Source organism: Cheilinus undulatus, linkage group 9, assembly GCF_018320785.1.
Source record: "Cheilinus undulatus linkage group 9, ASM1832078v1, whole genome shotgun sequence".
Lineage (NCBI taxonomy): Eukaryota > Metazoa > Chordata > Actinopteri > Labriformes > Labridae > Cheilinus > Cheilinus undulatus.
The window spans coordinates 18,619,068-18,646,997 of NC_054873.1; the positions used below are offsets into that span (position 1 = coordinate 18,619,068).

Below are 27,930 nucleotides of genomic sequence, written 5' to 3' on the forward strand. Positions count from 1 at the left end.
GTGAGTGAGTGTGAGTGTGAGCAAGTGTGTGTGTGAAAGAGAGAGAGACCAGAGGGGGGGGACGAAAACATGGATACGAGATAAAGCGAGAGTTTTAAACTCGTCCTGGCCCTACACTGAAGGAATCCCAGCTGCTTAGTGTGCTCAAACCCGGGATTATTATGCCCAGCGCCACCGTGTCCGTGCGAAGTTTATCAGAAGTCGAAAAATACCTCGGCAGCCGGATGGTGAGTCCTCTCCCATGTTTTCAGGTGCAGCATCGTTGTGTCATAAACGACGTAAGTCAAACAGCGACACATTGTTGTCTGTTGATGTCCACGTCATGTGAAACCAACAGCTGCACACGCCGCTTTAGAGCTACATATGGCTTCTTAACAAAGAACCTGCGAGACAAACAGCAGGGGAAAATATCATTGTGTTTGGACATGTAGTGTTTTTGTGATACTTCACTATTTGTCACTGCAAAAAACACTTATGTCTGACTAAAACCAAGTCCTGATTTATGACGGGTAGCAGAAACTAACGATTATTTACAATACGACCAACTCGACTAATCATTTAATTGATTGATGTATAAATTCGTTAACATGCCATATTCTGAAGAAAATTTGTCCATTACACGCCAGCCGTGCTTAAATAAATGGTTGGGTTTTTTTTTTTTCAGCAAATTCAAAATAGCAATGAAATATTTCCACAGGAAGATTTGGTTTATTATGTGGGATTATGGCTTAAAAAATACACTCAAACAACTCTTTTGTTCTCTGATTAAAACTTTAGCTCTGAGCAAATTTAACACCTTGATGAACTGATGCTTGACTATTTCCTTGAGGCAAATAATTTGATAAAAGTACCTAGTCTTTGTTTTTGTTCAAATTGTTGATTGTATAGAGTGGCGATTCATCCATATGGCCAGTCATTTACATTTCTCTGTGTGAAAAAGGATTGATTGCAAGTGATCCTAATATTTTTCCTCCTCCAGCCACCTACCCCATAAATTACAGTCCCAGTCCTAAGTAAAGCCTCAGATTTGACCAAAATCAGTAAGTCTAAACAAACTACTGAGTATCATCAGACTATTAGATCAGAGTTTTGGTAATTCAGGTTTTACTTTTGTTCCTGTGTTTACTTTATAACTCATCGAAAGTTTTAAAACCAACTTTACCTGACCATTTCTTCTGACACATGCAGTGTGGCTTAAAGAAGTCATGTTACTCATTTTGTCACACTGATATCTAGGTCATGCCACCAGATCATGGCAGATATAGAAGGTTCTTCCCTGTCATATTATATTTCTTCCCCCTTTTTGGTCATTAACCTTATTTTCATATACCGCTAAACAGATCTCAATACAAAAATATCTGTACAGGAAAACAGTGTGAATACTGACATTTTTTACACATTTATTACTAATTCTGAAGAAAAGAGGGAATTGAAATTATGTCTTTGGTACTGTCAGTGTATGTCTGTGCCTGAAACCACTTACTCCACACTATTCCTAGTACATGTGACATCACATTGAATATGTAGCACTTTTTGAATTCATAGTGTGCAATTTTGTGATTGTGAGAAATACCTGATTGCTAGGGCTGGGTATTGAATCAATTCAATTTAGATTCACAAGGTCTCGATTGGATTCGATTTTTGATTCGATTCAATTAGATATCGCTTCATTAAGGGATATTTGAGCTGCAATACCTGTTTTGCTTGAATTCACCAACTACAGTGGTAGGAACACAGTAAGGCCCGTGCACGCAAAGCTCAAATTTTACGACTGCGCGGACTCCACTCCGCATGCTGGTGTCACACAAAACACTGCGCGGCATGTATTTTTCACATCAACCCGCATTAAATGTGACAATGACCTGCATATTGTACTTTTTTTTCCACGTCAATACTTCGCATGTCCTTCACCAACACGGCATACTCCCCTTCCTCGTCTCTTGTGGCATTTAATGGCCGTACATACCACCATCTCTTAATTTTATTGCTTTGCAAAGCCAGCAGGTGGGGCAGCTCCTCTTCCGCATCATCAGTGTAGGACACCATGACAGGAAAAATGTAAACAACGCGCAAGGATTTTGGGAAATGTAGGATTTCAAGGAAATTTCACAGGAAACTACTACGCGGCAGTGCGCTCGACTATGAAAGCTCTGATGACTGCAGACAGTCCGCGCGGAGTCCGCTCCACTCACAGTACGCTCGAGTATATTCGGGTCTTAAGTGTCTATTTCCCTATTCAGCTAAATGCTTATTTATATTTAGTTTAACCAACTAATCTAAAGAGGAAAAAAAAAACCTAGAAAACTGTTAAATTCCTCACAAGGTCATTGTATCAGCGGGTGTGATGTTAGCCTGATGTACTCTCTACAGCGTGGCTAACATTAAAAGCTAGCGCCGCCCGCCTTCGTTCCTCTTTGCAGATTAATATTGTGCTTTGATATTTGGCCTCTTTTCACTTCGGGTGAGTAGTTATACGCGAGTTCAACCCTCAACAGCCTACATACCACTTTATTTCCATTTACAACTTTAAATAATTGTCATACCGCGGTCTACACGTGAACAGCTTAGCTCCCACTGAGCTCCTCATGTTTACATCCGGTGAAGTGCCAGAGAGGAAGGCAGCAGCCATTGACTGAAGCTACTGCGGCCTCTAGCGGCGGGAGGTTCATTACAGTTTTAAAGAGCGTTATAGACCGGGATTTCAAGCCTGTTTTCATAAAAAATGATTGGTGATTAGTTTAACCGACTAGTACATCCCACGCCGGCTAATTTGCGAAATGATTTTAACCGTTTTACCGGTTAACCACGCGCATCCCTAGAATGCACAGTTAACACAGTGTGTATCAGTAAAGATTACAAGTATAGAAACGAGGTACATACATTGTTTAAAAGCTTGAAAAGCTATCACTAACAACGAATACAATGATTCACAATAAGTTGTGGAATATGTTCCTTCCTCCATGTAGAGAAACGTGCACAATCTCTTCTATGTTTTTGAAGTCCATTTTTGCACTGGACCAAATGTTTAAGGTAGGCTAATGAGTAGCGAGATAGCTTGGTTCATGTGTTAAAAGCATTGTACCTGATGCTGTATGATAATGTGTTAACTGTAGTTGAATTCTATTTACAGACTGATAGTTATGCTAGTTTTTTGCTAGCTTAGCCAAGAAGGCTAGAACCAGAAATATAGAAAAGTCAAAGTCCTGTGTCGATTACAAACTTTTAAATGTGGTGGAACGACATAGTAACTGCAAGCTTACTGTGCAATACCCAGGTTCGAGCATTTTATAGGGTAGTTTTATGCTAGCTTGTTACTAGCTTAGCCAACAAAGATCAAACCAGAAATTTTTAAAGGATTAAGTCACATGTTGTTTGTATTGACAATGAATATCAGTATTTAGGGACTGACGGTTGGGCTAGCTTGTTGCTAGCTTAGCCAAGGAAGCTTTGACCAAAAATAAATGTTTATAAAGAAAAAGTCTGGTGATTCAACAATGACAAATTTTTAAGTATAGTGGAGCAACATTGTAACTCTTGGCTTAGTATGCAGTGTGTAGGTTTGAGTATTTAATTGGATAGTATTATGCTATTTTTATGCTAGCTTAGTGCTAGCTTAACCAACAAAGCTCTGACCAGAAATATGTAATATGTGTTTGGTACATTATTTCTTTGTTGTAACAATGCTTCTTGGCAATAAATTTTATACCATTGGAAAGCCTGTTTATTACCCTTTTAAATGGGGCCACATTTGTAAGGAACATGCGTTTGTGGGATGAGCAGCAGAGCTGAGTATGTGGGTTGTGCCCACATGCAGTGTAGTGACTATATATGCTTATCTTTGTAATAATAGTAGTAGTATGTAGCATGTGATTTCAGCTGTTTTTGAAACGAGTGTTGTTTCCGTTATTTTAATGAACAATAGTATGGAAAAGTCCTGAATTTAAACGAAAAAAAAAACCTTCAGATATCCCATTAATGTTTTTAACCAAATCAGTGAGGAAGAGAGATGGCACTTTCTAAACTAAGATGATGCTTGGTAGCTTGCTTGAAAACTTGAGGATTTAAACTTTTTGTTTCTATCATTTGATTTCTACTACCAGTAGATTGTGGTATTGTGGCAGCCCTGTTCTCCAAATAAAGTCAGGTTTTTCAATATTTTCTTTGTATCCTCAATGACTCCTTTTATTCTCAAATTGTGCCACAGACTAGACAAATCACTCCCTGTAAATAACTTTATAACCATACATGGGCAGGTTTCAGGAGAAACCATCCAACCAATTACTATTGTTCAAGCATGATGTCGAGCAAAATCCCCTTAAGGTTGTTTCTGATGGAGCTCAGTGAGTACAGGTGCTCTCCGCCACAGTGACACCAAGGAGAAGAATGCTAAATCAAACGTCAGTCTTGTGCAACCAGAAAGTCAGTCAGGTTTGGTGCAGCAGGTCTGTTTGCTTCTTGTAAATGCATGAGCCTTCAGGCTGTCCTCTCTTGTCAGCTGCAGTCTGCATGAGATATGGATCTACTCACCAGCGGGATCCTGCAACTTAAACCTATTTGGCTTGTGTTTTCAGATTCAAATGTATTATAAATGAATGTAATCGATATATTTTCCTTTGGAGTAGACCTCAAAAGAATCATACAAGAATAATTTGAGTCAGCTTCTCAAGTACGCAATTAGGCGCTTACAGTGTAACCACCAACACACTATAATGGAGGCACATATCGGACCATTTGGCCGGTTTGTCACCACTGGGCTGTGTAATTGTGCTTTTCCTTCTCTTGTTGGCTGCGAATGACATACCAGTTTTGTTTGTGAAAAAGCCATTGTGCTGCAGATATAGTGGGTTAGAGGCCAGAGATGATGCAACACCTCCGTTGGAGCCGCTCACTTCCACAAAAGTGTCTTTAACCCTTTCTGGATGTGGACTCTGGAGATTTATGTGCCACATTTGTCCTTTCCCTGCTCTCTCTCACCACAAAAGTCAATCAGCAAAGCCGTCAGAGTATAATTAGCAGCATTTAATGTTTGTTCTGCACACAGAAAGGGTGGGGCAAAATATCAATATGGCAATATCATCATCTTGGGTCGTGGAACAATTGCTGGTGCTAAATATTGAATTTCTTATTAAAATATGACACTGTAAGCAGATTTTCCCACCAGTTTGACTAATAATATCCCTACTTTATGACTCCGTATGGTGGTGCTTATGTCATTAAGGAGTTCAGTGTGATTGGAGGTTAAATGGCCAAAGAAGAAGATGACAGATGATGTTGTACAGTGGTGAAATGAAAGCAAGGATAAAATGTGAAACTGACACAAATTACAGTGAATAAGCACCTTACATAACATCGCACATTGTCAGCTATTTTTAAACAAGTCTTAGCTTTTAGATTAAATTGTCTTCAGTTTCAGTCACATTTGAGTCATTTTCACTCTTAAAGTTTTAGTCTAGTATTAGTTCACAAAAAGTCAAAACATTTAAGTCCAGTTTTAGTCAGAGTATTTATTCTCTTTGAACTAATCTAATAACTCTTATTGTAAAATAAAAAAGTAAAGTACTCCTATAATGCATTTTAATTCTTTAATTGCTTAAAATATATTGAAGAAAATAGTGACATACCTCGAATGCCATCTCACCTCATCTCTGCTTGTTTTAATACTAGGGCAGTCAAGATTAATTGTATTAATTGTGATTAACAATGATCTGCGATTATGCAATTAATCACATACTATGATGTCCCTTTCAACAAACTTTGGTAAAGCCATCATAGCATCTCCCTGTTGCCACACTGATGTAAAATATGCCTACCACTGCCGCTTAATCTGGCATTTCACTTCAGAAAACTCACAGACAGCTCAGTGGACAAGTTAGAGGTCATTTGCACCCTGTGATATCAAACATTTACCTTTTTTCGTTCAACTTATTTCATTTCAATCCATAACAAGTTCCCTTTTCTGTGGCTAAGTCCATGTTAGTCTTAAATCTACCCATTAAAGCAGCTCATCATCCAAACTGTAAGTTGATTACTCTTAGTCTATGTCTATGTGTTCCTGTAAAGCGTCCTTGGGTTTTTTGAAAGGCGCTATATAAATTCAAGATATTATTATTATTATTATTAGTCTAAGGTAGAAAATCCAAAAAGACACAAAATCAGTTTTTAAATGCAAAAAGTGGAATTTTAGAATGTGAAAAAGGTGTGATTAATCACAATTAACTACAGATATCTTGGGATTAATCATGATTAAAAATATTAATCTTTTGACAGCCCTTAATATCACAGATTATATACACAGTAGAGTTTTTATGATTAAAAGTCTAGTTTAGCTAGTCATCCTCCGCATGGAAAAAAGTTGACTAACATTTTTAGTCTAGTCCAGGGGTCTCAAACTTTTCAGCCACCCTCCCCAAAATAAAGGTGCCAGAGACTGGGGGACCCCCACTGTGCACATTCAAAAATAGTACTGTGCAGACTTATATTTAAATGTTTTTTTTTAAACATTACTTTGATTTCAGCATAAATCTCACCAAATGTTTAAATGTAACTCATTTTATGGATACATTTTTGTAAAAAATGTTTAATTATACAATTTGAACTCATTTTTAAAAGTTCTTTGTTTCTGGGAAGACACCTCGTGACCCCCTCTCAGTGTCTCCTGACCGCCAAGGGGGTCGCGACCCCCCTCTTGAGAAACACTGGGCTACATAATTACCACTGCATTGTAATTTCACATATTTCTATGTTAAATCAACATACGATGTTCTCTGTATCATATTAGAGTATCATACTGTATCCTCTGTCAGCACAAAGTGTCTGCAGGGTCTTCAAAGTATTAAAATTTGATCATCAATTTAGGATATATCAAGGCTTTTAAGTAAGTGTTAAAAAGTCTTGAATGCAAAATCATATAGTCTTGAATTTTGTAGCTGTTTTCAAATTTTATATTTGTCAAAAAAAGTTGTAGGCTAGTTTTCTGGGTTTGTTTTTACATTTCCTGTAAGCACAAGTGAGATTCTGATAGAACTCCACCAGATCTGACGTCAGTCTGCATGCTTGTTTGAGCTCTGGCCTGTTGAGCTATCAGTGCATCATCACGGTTAACTACTGAATGAGATTGAGTGATGTTTGCATATAAATGATAGGAAAATCTAAGTTCTCTGAGAGGTGATTGGAGGAGGTGTTAGAGCTGAAGGCTGGGGTGGATACTTAGTAACATTTTTATAGGATTTTACAAATAAAAAGCAGCTTTGCTGTAAAGCTTTAGTGTAATACTACCGCAGAGTCTGTTAATGTTAGTACTGCTTTATCTGCACACTACAACAACCAACGCTATCTGCATTTTCCTCTGTTATCTCATTTTTATCTTACAGTTTGCACCAAACATGCACATAACTGTGTCATCCATGAAGCTGGTATGAGACTGAAGATGAAATGAGGTCTTGAAATCTATTGAGAGGGTCTTGAAAAAGGTCTGAAAAAGTTGTGAATTTGATGTCAGCTTTACTGTTTATACCCTGATTGTATTATGTCGTATTGTTTTGTATTATATAGTTTTATATCAAATGATGTTAGTTTGTGCTGTATCATGCAGTAATATATTGAATCTTATTGCTTTGTGCCCTATAGCAGTGTTTCCAAACCATTTTTCTTTGGTGCCCCCCTCCTTCATGTACCCAAGAAAAGCAGAGCCCCCCAGGACCCAAGAGAGAAGGAAAAGTGATACATTCCATCAAAAATCAACATAGATTTTAATTGTTTCACTGATAAAACCCTGAAAAAAAGACTGTTGCAAGCTTTTCTTAACAAAAGACCTTATATAAACAACTTAAAACTTGCATTATCATGGTTTGAATCAATATTTGCAAATCTAATTTTGGCAGCTTCAGAACAGACAAAGCCTTGCGCCCCCCTTAAGATCCTTGGCGCCCACCCTGGGGGGGTCCCGGACCCCAGGTTGGAAACCAATGCCTTATAGAATTACACTGTATTGTATTAAAGCATATCATACTGTATTGTGTTCTTCAGCATGCATTGCATTTGTTATATCCTTTAGCATTAGGTACCCTTGTGTCATGCTGTCACATCTTATCCAATCCATTCCTTTTAGTATCGTATCGTATCCTGCTATTTCATATTGTATGATACGGCATGGTCTCGTATGATTTCATATCCTATCTAGCACTGTGTTGCATCAGATTGCATTGATATATTGTATAATGTTGTATCATTCTGTGTGATATTGTACGGTGATGTATTGTACCATGTATATTGTATCATATCCTCTAGCACTGCATTTCATCACACAACATAACTTAACAGAACACAACATATCCTATCTGTTGTATCACACTATGTTCTCTCTCGCATTGCATCATGGTACTTGCAAGTAACCCTTAGTATACAGTGAATAATTAAGTGACAGCTACTTCCCCTTTAATACTCTCTCTTTTTTCCTCTGGTATTTCTTTGTTCCAGTCATCATATTGAATATAGCTGCATGTTTGTCTTAAACCGAATCCCATTCAATACCCTCCCAGTCCACGGGGGCGAGCAGACGCGGGAGTGTTAATGGGCTATTGATTTAGTCTTGGACCAGCTCGTCTATGAGATAATCACAAAAAGGTCTGAAGCAATTCATTCCACTGACCTCCTGGGGATTAGTCATTCAGGAAACTCAAGACTTCAAACTCCGTTGCTCATTTTTTTTAAGCTTCTTTTGCTTTGACGAGGCTCTCTGTTCAGAATGATGTTGCAATCAAAATGTGACCACAGGGCAGCTGTGCAATGCAGAAGAGAAGGAGGAGATGTTGGGTCAGCTTTTTGACGACAGTCATAAGATATGCCCCCTCCCCTCTCTGTGGTTTTCTTCCCATTTCTCTGTGTGAGCTGAGAGTGGGAGAGCGTCTGTATCCATGAGGATCAGCTGGAGGGAATACCAATAAGCACCGCAGGCTTCTTCCCCTCTGTGGCTCTGTTCTCTACTGAAGGGACGGTTTTGTTCCATCTCAGTGAGGATGCCAGCTCGATTGCCCCTTATGTGTGTGTGTGTATTTGGGGGTGCACAGAGGCCATGATAGAAAGAAGGCTAAATAAGCACCACCCTATGTCCCCCACATACACCACAGCCTTTTAATACTGCTCCGACTCTTTCAGATAACCCCATTTAACACCTGTGCTTGAAGCTGAATGTTACTTCATGACCTAACCCTTCATTGTGAGTCCGTGGTTTCACCCGAGATCACAGCTGCGATTGTGAGTACTTACAAACATTACTTCCTCGTAGTGGGGACAATGCCTTCCTGTTAGCATCAGAAAATGTGTGTGGTTTTATAATGCCCCCCTCTAACAGAGAGGGCCGGAGAGTTTAGCAAGAAACAGGGTCAGTATCTGCATAATCTAACGCATGATTATATCTGCAGCATATGAGATGTGCTTTCCCTCGCTGTAGTTTGGGAAAAAGTGCATGCTTGTTTATTTCTTCTGGTGCTGCAGTGGGCAGAAAAGCACGAGGTCTGCTTTTGCATGAAAAATTGAATCACTAACTAGATCATTGATCCAAGAGAGAGCACACACTGCAGTGCAAGATAAGCAGCATCTGCAATTCAGATCTGCCCCCCCCCCCCTGCAATGTAGCCCTAAGATTTGGGATTTGGATTTCTCCTGCAGAGCTGCATACAGCTCTCCCTTGTTTGGTCAAGATTGAGGCTAATGCAGGGGGATCTTTATGCGAGGTCAGGGCTTATTAAATGGGTCATGATGTTGGACAGACGCTGGGCGCTAATGTAGGACAGCGTGGGGGGACAGGGGGCTCATGCAGGGCTGAGGTGTTAGGAAGGAATCCTGGGGGCACAGACTATTTTTGGGGAATTACTGATAGGGATGTTTTTATTTAGGAGAGCATCCTCCTTTTGTTCGTCTCCTCTTGTCATATCTCATGTTTTGGTTTCTCTAAGTCTCTCCCTCTCTCTCTTTCTGTCTCTTCTTCTGCTCTACTGACACACTAATATCAATGACTCAAAATAGAGTGGGTGTACGTCTGGCTTCTTAATTTCTAAAGACAGCATTTTGCACATGGACAGTAATGAAGCAGATTGGAAGCATATGAACAAACAGATGGACCTCAAAGACAGCACAGCTTTGAAACCCAGAAACAGCAACCAATGCTTTTAGGCATGTAGACATGGTTAAGATGGCCAGCTGAAGTTCAAAGTGAGCATCACAGTGGGGAAGTGGCTTTGAACGTGCCATGGTTGTTGGTGCCAGGCAGGCTGGTTTGAGTATTTCAGAATCTGCTGACCTTCTTTTATTTTCATGCTCAGCCACTTTTATGTCTTACAAAGAATGGTCCCAAATCTGGAAAACATCCAGTAAGCAGCAAATCTGTGGACCAAAATGCCTTGCTGGCAGCTGAGGTGAGAGGAAAGGCAGCAATAACTCAAATATCCTCTCATTGCAACTGAGGTATGCAGAAGAGCATCTCTGAATACACCACAAAAAAAAAAAAAAAAAAAAAAACTTCAGCAGCAGAAGACCTCACCGTGTCACTCCTGTCAGCTTAAAACAGCAGGATACAGGTCACCGAAACTGGACAAATGAAGATTACTTAAACGTTGCCTGGTGTAATGAGTCTCAGTTTCTGCTGAGACAGTCAGATGTTAGAGGCAGAATTTGGTATGAACGACTTGAAAGCTTGCCAGACCACCAAAAACAATGGCATGTTCAAAGTCAATTAAATCACCTTTATTCCCCATTCTGATGCTCACTTTGGACCTCAGCAGGCCGTCTTGACCATGTCAGCATATCTCAATGCATCGGTTGCTGCCATGTGATTGGCTGATAAAATATTAACATTAATTAGCAGTTCATTAGGTACATCTAACAAAGTGTATGGTGTGTGTGTGTGTATAATGCAATTAATGCTGTACTTGTGTGACAGGAGTCTTAGTTTTGACCTTTTATTACTTTTCTTTGAGAGGAATTTTGGAGGAGAGAATCTGTAATGATAGGCAGAAAAGAAGCCCTGATCAGGGAATAAAGGCTGGTCCATGGGCATGAGACCTAACCCCCATACCATTGGATCCCAGAGTTAATTCCTTGGAGCCCCCCCTCATCTACATTCTAAGATAAGTTCTGGGGCTTTTCCATTACACTGAGCAGCTTGGCTCTACTTAGTTTGACTCGGCACAACCGCAGAGCAGAATCATTATTGGTGCGGGTCTGTGTAGCCCTGCATGGCCAAACTGGTGATGGAAAAGCAAATCAGAATGGCTAGGTTTGGATCGGCGAGGGCAAAGGTCATATTGGTAAAACCCAGTTGAGGCCCCTCTCCGGGACAGGACACACTGTCAAAATAAACATAAATTTGACTATTTTTGTGACAAAAATCAACATTACAGGCCTAAACACACCTTTTCTCCCTGAAAGACCACTGTATAAACTCATTTAGTGTGTCCACCCAATTTTTATCATTAATATGAGCAAATCTGATTATGATAATCTCAGAGCAGACAGAGCCTCACACCCCCCTGAGGTCTTTGCCACCCGTTATGTTGTAAACTCCTCTGACAGCCCCTTTGTCCAGCCTGGCACACACTACAAGATAGTTGAGCCAATATTTGGCTGTATTCACCACTAACGACCAAAGTCAGCAAAAGCCCAACTTTTGTGTGGTTCTGAAGTTTATTTTGATAGATTTATCTGCAGTGTGTGGTGTGTAAAGATTAAAGATTGAAATCATAAATATCAAACATAATCAACTATCATAAGTAGAGGGGAACATGTAGGACAGCCAAGCAGAGATGAGCAGGATTGTGATGCAGGATGGAACAATAGCCAACCAAGATTAAACTGACAGAAGGAGGAAGCACAACAAACACAGCCACAGCAATGATCCTGAAGCATAAAGTTTAACTGATGTCAAATATGGAAGACAAAATTGTTGATTTGTGGCAGTAACATGTTAACTGTAATACATACTGCAATCAAATTGACAAGGGAGGGAGCTGGACTGAACTTAGCTAACAGCTAGCCACATTTAGCTTGTACCCTAAAATCACATATTGTGTAAGATTTTGAGTTTAGGGCATGGAGACTCTGGTTGGTGGGGAATGAATTTGATAGCATGTGGTGTGCTGAGCTTATCATATCATTGCACACCACTCCGTACAAGAACAATATGGTTAAATCTGCTAAATGTGTGGGGTTTCTTTTATTTGAAATGGCTGGGATTTTAAAACTTTTTAGTGCGTACCAAGATTAAGGCATTCATGCATACATTTGGGCATGGCAACTTGACTGACAGGTTGGTGCTTTGATTGCCAGAAGGTTTAGGGTCCTGCTCAGTTTTACCTCTATGCATGCCTCTAGATTAGCTAATAGTAGTCAACATTTCCTATATGACGACCTTTTAACAATGTCAGTGTTTCATAGTGTATGAACATGCATTAATTCATAGATTTCATAGATTTATAAAAAAAAAAAAGGTAGAATATTAACAGCTTCAGAATAGATTAATGATGCGTGAAGAGATTTAAATAGCTTGTTTTTCCACAGGATGAAATAAGTTTAAAAAGTTTTCATTATTTGAATCCCTTGAGTAAAGTTCACCAAACAGTTTTTTCCTGCAGCCATCTGCCGCGTTCAAGCAGCTTTCCCCCTGTAACTGGGCCTTGACCCCCTCCCTCGTCATCTCCAGCCATCCCCTTAAAAACCTTAAGCCCTCACCCCGTTTCACCCTCCTACCTCAACAACCCCTGGAGAATGCCTGCATAAGTGTTTGGGAGAAACGGAGTGAAAAGTAGGCCAGCTCCTCAGCAGATTTGGGAGGACATTTTCATCAGTGTGAAGCTAATTCATTTAGCAGAGCCACTCATCCAGAGAGACCCTCAGATTGCTCCAGCAGTTAGTCAGCGTGGGTAGAAATCATGAGTAGCAGCCGGAGCGGTGGTGCTGGTGGAAATAGGCTGATTAAATTTGAAATTGTTATTGAATTTCTTATCAGGATGTTGTCAGATGTCATGCTTATTTTAGGGGTTCTAGTATGGGTGCAACATCTGGATTGTGTTATCCGGATTGCGTGAGCTACTCCCATGAATCAGGCCTCATCCTGCCAAAAACGGTCCTGTTTTTATAAGAAAAGGCCGTACAGCTGGGTAATACATTTTGGTTGACGTCGTCTCCTCCAGGTGCATGAGTGTGAATATAGAAGCAGAATCGATATTCTTTCCAAACATCCCCCCACTCCTGTCAGGCTGCGCTCTTCCTGCAGGCCTCAGCAGTGATCCATCAGTGGTTGCCAGGTCACTGCTTGATCTATGCCACACACTCATCCTAATATCACAGCACCTTGAAGCAATAATCCTACACTTCTGTGATCTGTGTTTTCTGCAGAAGAGGTATTGAAAGTCTCAGAGTTGAGTGAGAAAGCGCTGGAGGTGCTAGCCTTGTTCCAGGGCTGCAGAAATAGCATGCAGGCTAAGCTGTCTGGTAGAACAGGCAGCTCTTTGTTTGTCATTTCAAAACTTAAAAGTCTGAGGAACACAAGCAACCTACACACAAGTCTTTTTAACGGTTCCTTTTAGATAGGGGGGATACCAGGCTCCTCTTTCTTTCCTACTTCAAACAGGTTTGACCTTAAGGCAGTGTAAGTGTGAACCCAACAGTTTGACATGAAATATCACTGGAAGGAGCAGGGTTGTGATTGGACACAGGGTTCCTCAGGCTATACGTCAGACCAGTGGATCCATATGCAGCAGCTCACTCATCAGAGTCCTGCTCTGAGCAGAGGTAGGACATGACAAAGTGTGCTTTTATTCTCTGCAAACAAAGAGTGCTGTGTTGAAGAAAGACAGATGCCAGAGAGGGGGAGACGCTGGGACAAGGACGGAGGCTGAAACACCCCAGACATGCTTAGAGACAGAACCATGGCATTCTCTAGTTACACAATATACATAATGAGTATGCTTTAAGTATGTGCAGTAGAATAACAATAAAAGAATGCATTTTAAAACCATTTTAAAGTTCCCTTAGGTGATACCTCAATATGGCACACAGAGGCAAACAATCCAATCAGTGACAAGATGGACTACTTTTATATCATGTAACCATTAGAATAAAGACAAATGTAGAAAGTATGCGTACTTTAGAAGTTTGACAAGCTTTTATGCTGCGTTCGAATGTTCTCTGAACTCGGATAAATCTGACATCCTAATCAGAAAAGTGCAATAGAACGGCCCTTGAACTCGGGACTCCAACTCGGGATTTTGTGTAAGATCCAAGCAACCTGAGTCGGTCGGAATGACGTGATAGCAAAATGGCGTCACACACCGTGAGAGGTAAACAGGGTCACTTTCTCCTCAACTTTTACTTTTATGTGTCGTCTAATTTAGTATTTGTGTCACTACAGTACAGGCCTCTGCACAGCTCGCTTTGATGCCCGTGTAAGTTCAGTGACGCATGCAGGATTCCCCTAGCTGGTGCGTTCAAGTCATACTTACAGCATATGACGTTTCTCTTTCTCTCTCTCCCTCAAGTAGCTAATGTATTTCCCCAGCAGGAGTTTTTGAGGATCAAATATGACTTGAGAAGATCAACTAATATGATATGAATATTATGAGCTGTAAAGTACACAACATCTAGTTGGTGATGCTGCCCAGTCTGCTCACTCTGATTGACTATTGTTGGCATCCCATCAGTGGCAGCCTCATCTGGAGTCATAAATATCAAGACATTGACAGACATTGTTTTTGATAGATTATTAAGACTTCCCATTGGGAAACTACCACCTTACATCTCAACCTAACTGGAGTGAAATGTTGGTAGCTACTAGGAAACTGTAGAGTCATTTGGCGTTGTCCGGTTACTGACCTGGACCTTACTGATGATGCTATGATCCTTGCAGAGACTGTAGATGTCCTTGTGGGGGCTTTCACTTGCTGACTGAGGAGGCTTAAGCATTGGGACTGAGTGTCTTCTAGCCAAAAAAAAAAGATCCAGGAATTTGGGGATGCCTTGGATGCTGCCATTGAATCTGTGTCTGTGATTGATGAGAGCACGGCTATTATGATTTGGCAATCATCATTCCTTAAATGTGACTTACATCTGTATTCAATTCATATGACATGTCTGTGACTCAGTTCTAGTCTGGTCCAAAGTTGTTATAGTTAACTAAAACTAACTACATAACTAAAACTAAAATTCAACAATCATTTTAGTTAACTGAAACTAGATAAAAACTAAGCTTTACCAAAAAAACAACAAAACTAACTAAAACTGTATAGTGCACTTACAAAACTAAAATAAAATAAAAATGGAGACAAAATATCCTTAGTTTCAGTCTTGACTGTACTGACTGGAACCCACACACAAGTCTGCGGAGTGTAAAATTGCCTGATTTAATTGGTTAAGACTTCACACAGTGGTAGTTTTATGTCTGGAGTTGTATTCAAACATCATCATTAAGTAAATAAAATGATGAGTGAAGAGTGGCCTGTTTGAATATGTTTTTTAAAAAGTATTAGGCTCACTCAGTCCCAACATCTATTTATAAAAAAACTAACACTAAAAGTAATCAAAACTGAACTAAAACTAAGCATTTTTTGAAAATAAAAAACAAAACTTAACTAACAAACCAGCAGTCAAAACTAAACTGAAATCGAACACAGAAAGTGAAAACGAAATACAATAGAAACTAATGAAAAATCCAAAACTATTATAACCTTGGTCTGGTCCAATGTAAAATGTGTGCTAGCCCTGCATGTCTACAGCTGTCCACCACACTTCATGAAAAATGGGATAGTAGATTTCTGTAATCCTGCAAACAAAGGAACAAACAGACTCACAGGAGACAAAAAGCCTCCAAAACACAACCAACTTGGACAAGGTAATGGAAGTCTTTACAGCAGCTACTGAGATATTGAACCAGGGCCAAAGTGCTGAAGGAGGGACAGGCAGAGATTACCATGCCACAGACAATCTAAAATCAAGGCTGTTTCTATTTGACACTATGGTGTGTGTTTTTGAAATAAATGTTGTTTGCAGCGATGACACACACAATTCCTGCTCTCTGTCGCCTTCACAAACAAGTTAAACTGGTTCATTAAGTATGAGGTCACAGTTAGAGAAGAAAATGGGAATGTACATGCAACTGGATATCTGAAATCCTGCTAATCTGAAACAGGAGTAACCATGCTGAATGTGTTTTTGTTTTTACATGCTACCATTGAGTTTCACTTTAAAGTCACATGTTGAAGAGTTTCAGTGTGCAGTGAAGTCTGCAGCACTGTAAAGGTACTTGTCTTGCAATATGTAACCATTACGTGGCTGTGTGGAAATCTTAATCAGGATTTAGCCTTAAGTCTGCCTGAGTTAGCTGTGGTCTGTTTATTTGCCCCAAACTAGCAGTGTTACTTTTGTGAAGGATTAGTGCAGCTTTGTGCAGCACATAGTGCTTTTTGTACTACACTTTGCATTATCAGCTTACACCTCCCTAACAGTGTGCCGGTGTTGGACGACGATCAACTTGCAAGATTCAGTTTCTTATTTGCTCATTGTTACTGTGCTGTGCTGTAGCACTCAAAGTGACACCTCTGTTTTAGAAGCGCAGCCCTGTAACCATGTTAAGTCCTCTTATCTCGACTGTGTCTCAGTTTCCTCCCAGCTGAAGTTAAACTTGCTTACTCAAACCTTATTTATTCAGTGCCACTTCCTCAAATCTGCAGCAGACAATTCAACACTGAACTACGGACATACATTCTGAGACTGCCTCAAATATTGACTCTCTTTCAGGGAAATAATAATTCTCTGTTTAAATGCAGGACAATGTCTGGAAAAGGGATTTCCTGTGCTTTGTGTGACATTTTCTCTGACCTACATTTGATATGCACGCTCCAATTCTTCCTCACACTTTAATAGCTGTTAACTGAAATTTGTCATCTGTGTCATCAGTGCTTTACAATAAACAAACAGGATTATAATCTGGCTTCTAGCATGCAACAGATTTGTCAAATAAGAGCATTACATCCACACCCAGATGGTCTCATGGTGGCACGAACAGAAAAGCAGCACCCAGCAGAGAAAAATGCATTGCTAAACGGTTAAAAATCAGAAAAATACAAACTGTGTAAATTGATTTCGACAAAAAGTACAACAGTATTTTTAACTTCTCACGAGGCCTGATCTACTTTTGGCTCCTATTGTTTGATGTAAGTGATTAACATTTTAAAAGGCTGTTTCTTTATTAGGCTGTTTTTTATGTGTCTCAGGCATAGGGCTGGGTATTGTTAAGAACCTCATGATTCAATTCGATTTCGATTCTTTAGATTGTGATTTGATTCAATAATGATTTAAATGCTACAATGTCGATTCAGTAAGAAGTAGAAATACACAAATAACCTGCTGACAATTTTTTAATAATTATTTTTATGCCCATGTGAACATATTTGGTAAGTCACCTCACATTTTTGAGCAATAAAACATCTGAAAATAAAAATTTGCACAATAATAACTTATCTGTGCATATGGAGTACAAAAGTAAAAAACATGACAGTTCTGTATAAACACAGAAAAAGTAAAGTGCATGTAAACTTAAATAATATTTCTGTCCTCTTGGAAATTGTGATAAACCTCACATCACATGGTTATGGTTGGTTGTTGTTTGGTTGAGTGCGGCCTCCGTCAATACAACGCGAATCACACGCACAGCGACCCCCACTGGCCAGGAGGTGAATCGATTCAGAGGATTTGCTGAATCAATATTGAATTTGGGGGGGGTATTGCAATGCATCGATTAATCGATATTTTTACCCACCCCTACTCAGGCATATAAAATAAGAACCAATTTAACTTTCATCCAATAGTCTGTTTTGCCTTGTATTTAGTAGGGTGTCATCAGATTTTTACAATGTTTTAATGCCATACAAAAACTCTTCACAGGAGCTTTAATTAAGAAACATTTCGCTATAATTCTTAAGGAAGAAAAGAAACCTTTCTGATATTAACTAAAATCCTTTAGGCACTAGTTTATAATGCATAAAACCAGAGATGCAGGCTGTTTTTTAATATTTTCCACATGACTTGTTTTGCTCATAAATATCCCAGGATCAAAAAATCCCTTCTGGTGCTCTATTTCTGATACAGTATCTAAATCTGATCTCACTTTCTGCTCCTAACAGGACCGGAGTACCGAGGGCAGTTTCCTGAGCCTGTCAGGGTCAATGCGTCGAGGCTCCTCAGAGAACAATCTGGAACTGGATCTATGCGATGGATCTGATCGACCTCACCATCCTGCTCTGGGCTGCGAGGTCCAGCGGAGTCGGTCCTGCTTGGACAACCTGCAGCAGAAGATCCTGAAAGTCACGGAGCAGCTGAAGATCGAGCAGACGGCGAAGGAGGAGAACGTAGCCGAGTACCTGAAGCTGGTGAACAGCGCTGACAAGCAGCAGGTGGGACGCATCAAGCAGGTGTTTGAGAAGAAGAACCAGAAGTCGGCTCAAAACATCGCCCAGATGCAGAAGAAGCTTGAGCAGTATCACAAAAAGATGAAGGATAATGAGGTCCACCATAGCCCGTCTCATCATAAGTCCACTGTCAAACACAGCACCATCCCCAGGGAGTCTCCCCGAGAGCTGCTGAAGGACATGACGGGCTCAGGCCGACACCCGACCATGGACAAGATCAAAACCATCGGACCAGGCGTCTCCCTCTCTCCTCCTTTCTTCTTCAGCAAACCTAGAGAGTTCGCCAACCTCATCAGGAACAAGTTTGGCAGCGCAGACAACATCGCCCACCTCAAAAATAGCCTGGACTCGTCCTCACAGCTGCCCACTGACAGCACAGGGAAAGGCCTGAGCAGCAGCACCTCCATGGTGGGAAAGCCCAAGTACCCCAGCGATGATGAGTGCTCCTCAGGGAGTGCATCCATTTCAGCTGAGAGTAATGGGAACCCAGCAGGGCAGGCTCAGGGGGCGGGCCAGGGCCAGCAGCAGGCTGGAGGAGACAGCCAGAGCAGACTGGCCCTGAGCCTGGAGGAGGTGAGGGAGATCAGGGAGGCACAGAGCCAGCTGGAGGAGGACATGGAGGAGCTGAAGAGTCAGTTCAAGAGAGAGTTTGGTATCGTGAGCCAATCACTACAAGAGGAGAGATACAGGTAAGGTTTTAATCCTTTATATCATTTTTACATAAAACAGACCTTTGGATGATGATGGCGTGTTGAGAAAAGACGCTAATCATTTCCACATGTTAATCATGTGGAAATCTGTACAAGAACAGCGCACTTTGGAGTCACTCTTACTAAATATTATCTGTAAATCTTTACAATTAACAGCAGCCCATGCACCTGACATACTAAGCCCAGACTTTAAAGATGACGTTTTTGCCAATATTTCTGTAATTGTTGGCCAGGTATGAACGTTTGGAGGACCAGCTAAATGACCTGACAGAGCTTCACCAACATGAGATGTCCAATCTGAAGCAGGAACTGGCCAGTATCGAGGAGAGGGTGGCGTACCAGGCTCATGAAAGAGCCCGGGACATACAGGTATATAACAGAGTAGTGTTAATTTTGTCTACTAAAATACAACTTAAATATGTTTGTTGACAGCCTTTTTCCATGGTGCAGGAAGAACTAAAACAAGCTAAAAAAAATTAATCAGTAGAGACTTAATGTGAGTTTAACAATAATTTATTTTACAAATTTGATTAGAAAGAAATGTGCAATGTCTTTGGCAGTTAGACTCCATCGTGATGACTTCATGTACTTGAAGGGGTAGTGAGGCCGACAGCAGGAAAAGGATACCCCCCAAAGCAGTCTAACAGTGGTGTTGATGAGGGATGCAGGATCAATGAGGTGGCTGGGGTGGAGGAGGAGACTATGGTATGCAGGATGAGAAAAGCAGATGTGTGAGAATCTGGACTAGACGCTGATGAACTGGAATAGAGGTGGCTGGGGTGGAGGAGGGTTGCAGCGTCGACACTGGAACAATAGGCTGACTGTGAATGAGAGAATGACGGATTTAAGATATGACGGGTGCATGATGATTGGTCAAATGAGGTTGTGGCAGAATCAGATTAGCTGCAAGAATGGAAGAAGAGAGAGTAATGAATGAGTAAGAAACAGTCTTCCTGCTCAAACTTCTGCTGAGATCCATATCTTAGATGATAAAAACTCTTTTCAAGTAGACCCAGACTACAGTGTTAGTGTTAGACTGTCAGATATTTAAAATACATGCTATTTCTATATCTTGTGCATATTATCAGTCAAAAACACAGTCAGACATTGCATTATTATGAGTGTTCTACAAGTAATATTAATTTCACAATTTGGCTTATGAAATCAGTTTAAAGAGAAAAAAAGTTCTGATTAAAAGTTTTGGCTTAAGTGTAATAATTATGGACTAAAACCAGATGAAAGGTTTTCAAGCTGTCGTCGACCAACTCTAGACAGAGTCTATAAGTTTAAAAAACTGACTAAAATGTGATTAAAACTAATAAATATTTTACTAAAACTGAATTTAAAATAGCTGTCAAAATTACCACTACAGTGAAGCAGTGCAGTATTTCTTAAGAATATAAAACATCTTTTAGCAAAATAGAACAAACTAATGGTCTTAGCTTGTCTAAAAGCAGTTTTTGAGGCCATTATAGTCAATTAACATTAGGTAGTTAATGAAACCAAGGACAAACAGTTTTTTTACTTTTATCTTTCAAATGTTTAAGCATACAAATCCTTACTTTATCAGAAGACCTACTGGTTTTGTGTGAATTAATCTGAGGATAATTATTGATTATAATTTGCTGCATTAAGACTGATATTCGTCATGGTACATGACACATAGCAACAGCTCTTCCCTGGCGTACAAATGAGTTCATACCACATATGACAGACAGGACACAGAGAAGATGACAGATGGATGTATGGGATAAAACTGACAAAGCAGGAAATGCATCCATGGAAAACGGTTGTCTAAAGAACACAATGTCCATGACTGACAGGGAGAACTAGTAGTGGCATGGATGAAACGAATCAGCTGAAGCTGCCAACAGCAGATCACATTCAGACTGAAGCAAAAAGACACTTCTTTAGAATTCACTTTTTTATAAACTCTGGGGAGTTTTGTTTGACGAGATGTAACATGTACTTTAAAACATCAGAAGCTAAAAATCTGACATCAGCATATTTGAACTTTTTCATCCCAGTCATTTGCTGTTCTATTAAGTGGTGGCTAATCATGCACCATATTTTAAAGTGTATGTAAAGTCTGCACAAACACACAAGCAGCCATGGCTCACAACTTTCTATTTGACCACAAGCTTAGTTAAAGCTCAGCATAAATATTAACATGGATACTTAAAAAGGATAATCAAACATCTTAGTCTGTGGAGGGACTTAAATTCTGATTATTTCACTAAACAGTCTGTCTTTAAAAAATGTGTTTTTGCTGACATCGATGATTCATGCTGGTCACCTCTTCAAGTGGAATTATGGATTAATTTGTGGTAAATTAAATCCTTGATGCAGTCAGACCCAGAGCAGCATGTTTAAAACACCACTGTCAAAGACATAAATATAGCTTTGTCTGGTTATTAGTAAATCCCCAAATGGTGCAGGTACCAGACATTAGAGAAAACAGAACTTAGAATTTACAATATAATTTAGTTGGGCATCTGATTTTAAAAAATAAATCAGTGTTTTTGCTCAGTTAAGTGGGTAATTCTTTTCCAAACGACCATTCTTGGTGGTTAGCCACCATAATTAGTCACTAGGAAAACATGTTTTAGGCAGGTGTGGTTCAGTAGGTGGTGTCAGTCGTCTTGCAATCGAAAGGTTGAAGGTCTGATCCCCAGCTCCTGCACACACGTGATGTGTGCCAGGGCAAGACTCTCAACCCCAGTTTGCTTCCAATGTTTTATGGGTGTGATTGAATGTGATTAACTAATACTGATGGCCAATTCTCCATCAGTGCTTGAATGTGGTGTGAATGGGTGTGACATGTGGTATAAAAGCGCTTTGAGTAGTCAGATGACTAGAAAAGAAATATACAAGCTCCAGTCCATTACCATTTACCCCTTCTATATAACCAGAAGTAACATCCATAGTCATATAAAGAAGAGCCCTCTAAGTAAGGTGTATAATGATAAATCATGATATTTTACAGGGCAAAGAAGGCTCCTAGTTGAGTCCCCATTAGTTCGCCCTCTCTTCAGTACGCTCAGATTGGCTGGTGACAAGTGTTGGGTGTTGCCTGTCTCTAGCCTAGTGACAACTGGAATCAGTCCCAGCCTTACCCCAACTGAATAAAATAAGCAGTATGGATGGATGAAATTTGGTATCAGTTTAATCTTTTCCAGCTTCGTCACTTAGGTTCTTTTTAACGCTGTCCGGTATTATCCTTCCATCATCATTGTCTCCTTTAGCCAATGAACTTCCTTTCAAGGTACCCTCATTCATGTCTCCAGCGACACATGAGGAGTTATGAAGTAAGGACACTTTGAGTGAAATTGATAGTAAAATTTGTTACAAGGTCCACATTCCAAGCAAGTAATAATTGGTTTTGAAGCACTTTTGTACTCTCTCTTTGCCTCTTCGCTCCCCATCCTCTTCCAACTCTTAGCCTCAGCAGTTAAATCAAACCATACTGAGAAGGGCTAACTGGCTTCTTTTAGCTGAAGGATGGTGCGTGAACTAGTGTAGTGAAGTCATATACTCTTCTTGTGAGAGATACAGCCCGCTGCCAAAGTTACATTGTGCTGAAAGCAGGTGACCAGGGTGCTCTAAAGTACTATTAGATCACCTTTGAAACGACAATTTTTAGCTGTAAACATTTAGTGAAACAGAGGCTGTAAGGACCCTATTGAAACTGAAGGAATCAGTCTTTTGCAGCTTGTTTTGAGGCTGAAAACTCACCCAAAACATTCAAGGAACCCCGGGTTTTCATGATTCACTAGTTTTACTTTTGTACATCTATTAAAAAAATCATTTATTTTTGCCTGTGCTGGATTAAACACATCAGGGGTCTGGGGTTAACTGGGAAGTAAACGCTGCGCTAAATGCCTTTTCACCACCTGTATAACATCTCAAATTTCCCTGTCCCCATCCCACAGGAGGCTCTGGAGTCATGTCAGACGCGAGTATCCAAGCTTGAGCTCCAGCAGCAGCAGCAGCAGCAGACGGTGCAGCTCGAGAGCCACGACGCCCGGGTCCTGCTGGGGAAGAGTATCAACATCATGCTGGCCATCATCACCGTCATCCTCGTGTGCGTCTCCACCGCTGCCAAGTTCGCCGCGCCACTGATGAAGAGCCGGCATCATGTGGTCGCCACCGTCCTGGGAGTTTGTTTTTTGACCATTTTCTGGAAGAACTGGGACCGTTTACAGTTCGCCTTAGACAGGCTGCTGGTGCCCGCCTGATAGTGACAAGAGCAGGGGTTAAAAACAACATGGCTGAAACATGGGCGCTGCCAGGTGATGAGATAGGACTGTCTGAGAGGATTGGTTATACAATCGTCAAAAGACACGATCGCCATGCATTAACACAGGTCACTGTTTTCTTTCTTTTTTAAGTCAGACTGAAAATTACTTCTGGTGATTTTTTTCTTGTCTAGAACTTGAATGTGAGTTGCTAAAACTTCCTTTAACCTTTAAAATAATATTTATATAACAATAAATATTCTTACTACCCTATTAATTGCAAAAATTATCTCAGAATAAATTGTAATGTACTTGCCTTATCACTACGATGCAGCAAAATCTGGACTCAATACATGAGAATTCACTATATTTTTTATGTTAAGTTCAAGATTAATACTTCACAGCATGAAAAAACACACTCAAGTTTGGTGTCTTGGTTTGCAACAGCTATGAAAGCTAGAGGTGCTGGATGTGGATTCTTACCTTTTGCACAGAGACAGGCTAATTGTTTCCAATTGCTTGCAGCCTTTAAGCTAAGCTAGGGTTGTTACAACAGTAGAACTTTGACCTTAAATACAATTTTGGCACAGAAAAAAAACAATTCTGATACCATTCTGATACAATGGCACAGAAACACAAGTCATAAGCACTCAATTTTGGACCATTTCTTGTTTTTAATCACTAATAAATGCAGACAGACTCCTAGAAAATTGCACAAAACTTTGCCAATGTTTAGGTAATGTTGCTATTTTTTTAAAGCAGTGGTGTTTTTGATAATATTGATCATAAAAAACAGGTTGTATCATTTTAAAAATGTGTTAGAGAAAAAATTTTCCATGTATCGACAATTTTGATGACCTTATATTAAGCTTAGGCATCTAGCTTCTGGTTTGTGGATCTGAATTGAGCACAGATACATGAAACAAGGCCTCATAATCATCATATTCCTTTAAATGTTGAACTGCTCTTTTAATCTACTGCAGCACAGAGGCAAGGAACATCCCATTTTTAATGTGTTGATTCTTTTGATTCTTTTCTGCTCTATCATTCCTTGTGTGGTCAGTCATCTCTTTTCCGTTTACAGTTCCAGATGATTTAAGTGCAATATATTTGATTTATAAGTTTTGAAAATATTTCATTTAGGAGCAAGCGTTGGACGTCAGCGTTTTACAATGACAGGGTGTTGGAGCTGGGGGGGGGGGGCGTGTCAGTAATGTTGGCATGAGAGATCGGTAACCACTGAAGCCACTGCTGGGCTCTGATAAGACCAGCTGTCTCCTCTCTCAAGGGCCAAAAAGCCTTCCCACTGCATCAGCGTGAGGATAGCGTGCAAATATCGACACATGATCTGACACACAGATCTCCAACAAAGCTGTACTGAACAACACAAAAACAGTCTCTTTTATGTCTTATGTTTGTTTTCTACTAATAATGTGATTGAGAAGTGATGGGTTATACTGTGATTCAAGGCCTTTATTAAGGAAAAATGCAATCCCCTTTTTTAAAGGAGCAACAAACAGCCTTCGGTGCTCCGATGATGAAAGAGGAGCACAACACAGGCTCTATGTGGCAAACTATGAGCCGTCTTTTTTGGACTGACTAATGTTTTATTTCTTGTTTTTGTCTTACGAGCATTGCCTTTATGGATCTCACATGAAGCTACAGCCCACTTTTTTAATGTTTACCTGCCATAATAACATGTACATGTTGTCTCTTTGTTGTCCTACTGAATTTACTGTTTTGTTCCCATTTTGACTTCTATAAGGAACCTGCAAAACTACAAATCTGGTTTACATTCTCTTTTATTCTCTGGTGCACTATGTGATCAATCAGTTGTATTTTCATGCATTATGTGCCTTTGTCTGACAATTTCTGTTAAATTAAACAAACCTTTTTAATCAATTTGTGCTTTTATTTTATATCCCAGTACTTAAGTCCAAGAAATGTAGGCATAAATCACAAATAATGAAACATTGGTGCAAAAACATGAGACTGAAATTTGTCATCTTGCCAACACTACATACAAAGATCCTGTTAACCTTAGTTAAACTGCACATTTTTGTCTCTGTTTTCCTTCGGGATATCCGAGCAAAACAAGAAATCCTTAGAGAAGCTTAATAAGCAAACCGTTTCTAATGAGTCACACTGCTAATATGAAGACACACTTGTATTCTTACTACATGCACTCTCTCTCGCCACCACTAGGGGGTGCAGGTGCTGCACTGTTGACAAAACAGAACCCATGAGTAAAGCATTATGAGAAGAGGCTGCATCTTACATTGTATAACCAGATTTTATGCATGTTTTATACAAAATTACTAATTTAAAACTGTCAGAATTAATGCTACAAGTGATTCTGAGGACACAGATCACCACAGAAGACAGAGACATAACTTTTCCTGTGGTAGTGATATCCCAAGCACTACAGAAGAGTGGCCCCCTCTGCTGTTGAAACACACAAACACTGCAGCTGCAGCTTTTCTACACATTTTGGCATGGCTTCATCTATATTTCCATGAAAATCTAGGCCATACTGCGCTCCATGCTGTGATCAGGAATGCTTTCTCTTGGTCTGCTATGCCTCACATTAGGGTGGATTTTTTTGGTTCTGCACATCCCTGAGAGATTGATTAAATTTAGGCCCTTTCAAAACATCACACAGCCACAACTGTGAATAAAGAAATATGATAAACTACATGTGAATTACCACATACAAGGAAGAGACACAAATACTGTGTTAATATCAAAAACAGCATCCGCATTCCTGCAGCATATCAGCGTGAAGATACACAAAAACATCCCAAAACCAAGCTCATGCATGGTTACACTCAGCCGCCCTGCAATATGGGTCACCTGGCACAGCGGTGTGCATGGTTTAGTCTGCGTGACTGGAGCCTGACTGCATGCAAAACAGACGCACAGGCTCACAGATATACAGGAAGAGGACTAAGGATGACGGACAGATACCTTAACTGGAGGATCTCTGGTGCTCATGCTGTGTTCCTGTACTTCGTGAGAGCTTAACTTTAAAATTGTTATCTTGAGTTGTGTTCACATATGCCTCTATAAGTGTATGTGTGGGAGGACTAACTGTGTTTCACGCATTTGTGGAGCAACTGAGGCCTCTAGGGAGGCGAAAAAACACTCCGTGACGCAGAGATGATGACTGACACACATGCACAGAGCCACCCACACACACACACACACACACACTCACACACAGGCTTAAAAACGGGGATTATGAGCTATATTTGTAGGTGTGAATGGAGGGCAATATTTCCTTTTTCTCAATCCCTTCTCTCCTCTGTATTATGTGATCTAAAAAGTGAACACTTCCCTTTGATGTGCAGATCCTGTGTGTTTTCCATAGCTCTCTCCCTCGTGGCTCCTCCAGCTCTTCACTCTATTCACTGGGCTCCATAATGAGCTGCTAATTATCCTAGGACCTCATCGAGGCTCTTTGGGCCCTGCAAAAAAGGACTCCTCCTCACACAGGTTGGCATGGTGACCACAATGGAGGAGATGGGACCTGCATGGAGAAGGCCACCATGTGAGGGAGAGAGGCAATGGTGGCCAGGGGGCAGTTGCCCCTTTGGTGCCATAATGTATAAAACCACAGCAAAAGTTCCCTCTTATTTAAACCAATGGCTTATAAACATAATGAAGTGCCACCTTCAGTGCCCTTGCAGTGGACAAAACGCAGCCAAGTGCTCTCTAAAGTGCCCCTTGATGGGCAGTATATAAAAACATGCCCTCTTATTGGACAAAATTTGACAAAGTGCCTTCTAGTTCCCTTTATGTGGACAAAATTTGGCTTAGTGCTCTCTGAAGTGCCCTCTAGGTGGACAATCTACAACAGAGTGCCTTCTGAGTGGACAAAATATGACTAAGCGCCCCTTTGGTACCCACTAGGTGGACAAAATTTGAGTCTCCCCTTGGCACCTTGTAGGTGAACATATTGGACAGAAGTGCCCTCTTAAGTGCCCTTTCTATGGAAAAAAATGACAAAATGCCCCCTTTGGTGCCATCTATATGAACAAAATTTGATAGAGTGCCCTCTTTAGTGCTCTTTATCTAGCCAATTGATTACAAAGTGTCACTTTTGATGTCCCCTCTGTGGATTAATTTGACAAAGTGCCCGATTGGAGCACTCAATATGGACAAAATTTAACAAAATGCCACACAGGTGGAAAGACCTGTGCCCAGTGCTCTCTGAAATGCCCTCAGAGTAGGTAATATATGACACAGTGCCCCCTCTGAAAGCCTCTAGGTTGACAAAAACTGACAGTGTTCTCTTCGGTGCCCTCTATACAGACAAAATTTCTTGTGTGCCCTCTTGGTTAAAAAAAAAAAAAATTGACATAGTGCCCTGTTAAGTGGACCAAATTTGAAAAAATGTTTCTAGGTTACCTTTTAAGTGGACAATGCCCATCCATGCTGTCCTTTCAGTGGGCAATAAGTGATAAACTGCCCTCCAGGTTTGTCTTGCAGGGCCAGGGTGTTCTCTCATAGGAGGAAACCACATCT

At 40.3% G+C, this 27,930-nt stretch overlaps 1 protein-coding gene and 1 long non-coding RNA gene across 7 annotated transcripts; one reads left to right on the top strand and one right to left on the bottom strand.

Annotated features, from left to right (window-relative positions):
* LOC121515077 (transmembrane and coiled-coil domain protein 3-like) lies at window positions 1-25,313 on the top strand. 6 transcript variants are annotated; one of them, XM_041795658.1, is made up of 6 exons: window positions 1-227; window positions 7,371-7,469; window positions 9,154-9,252; window positions 18,171-19,144; window positions 19,399-19,534; window positions 23,098-25,313. In XM_041795658.1, exons 3-6 carry the CDS (start codon window positions 9,187-9,189, stop codon window positions 23,401-23,403), a joined length of 1,482 nt encoding a protein of 493 aa, XP_041651592.1. In that variant the 5' UTR covers window positions 1-227; window positions 7,371-7,469; window positions 9,154-9,186; the 3' UTR covers window positions 23,404-25,313. The 6 variants fall into 6 exon arrangements, with proteins under 6 accessions (XP_041651592.1, XP_041651595.1, XP_041651593.1 ...); XM_041795661.1 differs by lacking the exon at window positions 9,154-9,252; XM_041795659.1 differs by lacking the exon at window positions 7,371-7,469.
* Window positions 19,663-27,930, bottom strand: LOC121515081. The gene is made up of 2 exons (XR_005992354.1): window positions 27,814-27,930; window positions 19,663-19,986 (listed from the first exon to the last, which is right to left on the bottom strand). It is a non-coding gene; the product is annotated as an uncharacterized LOC121515081 (long non-coding RNA).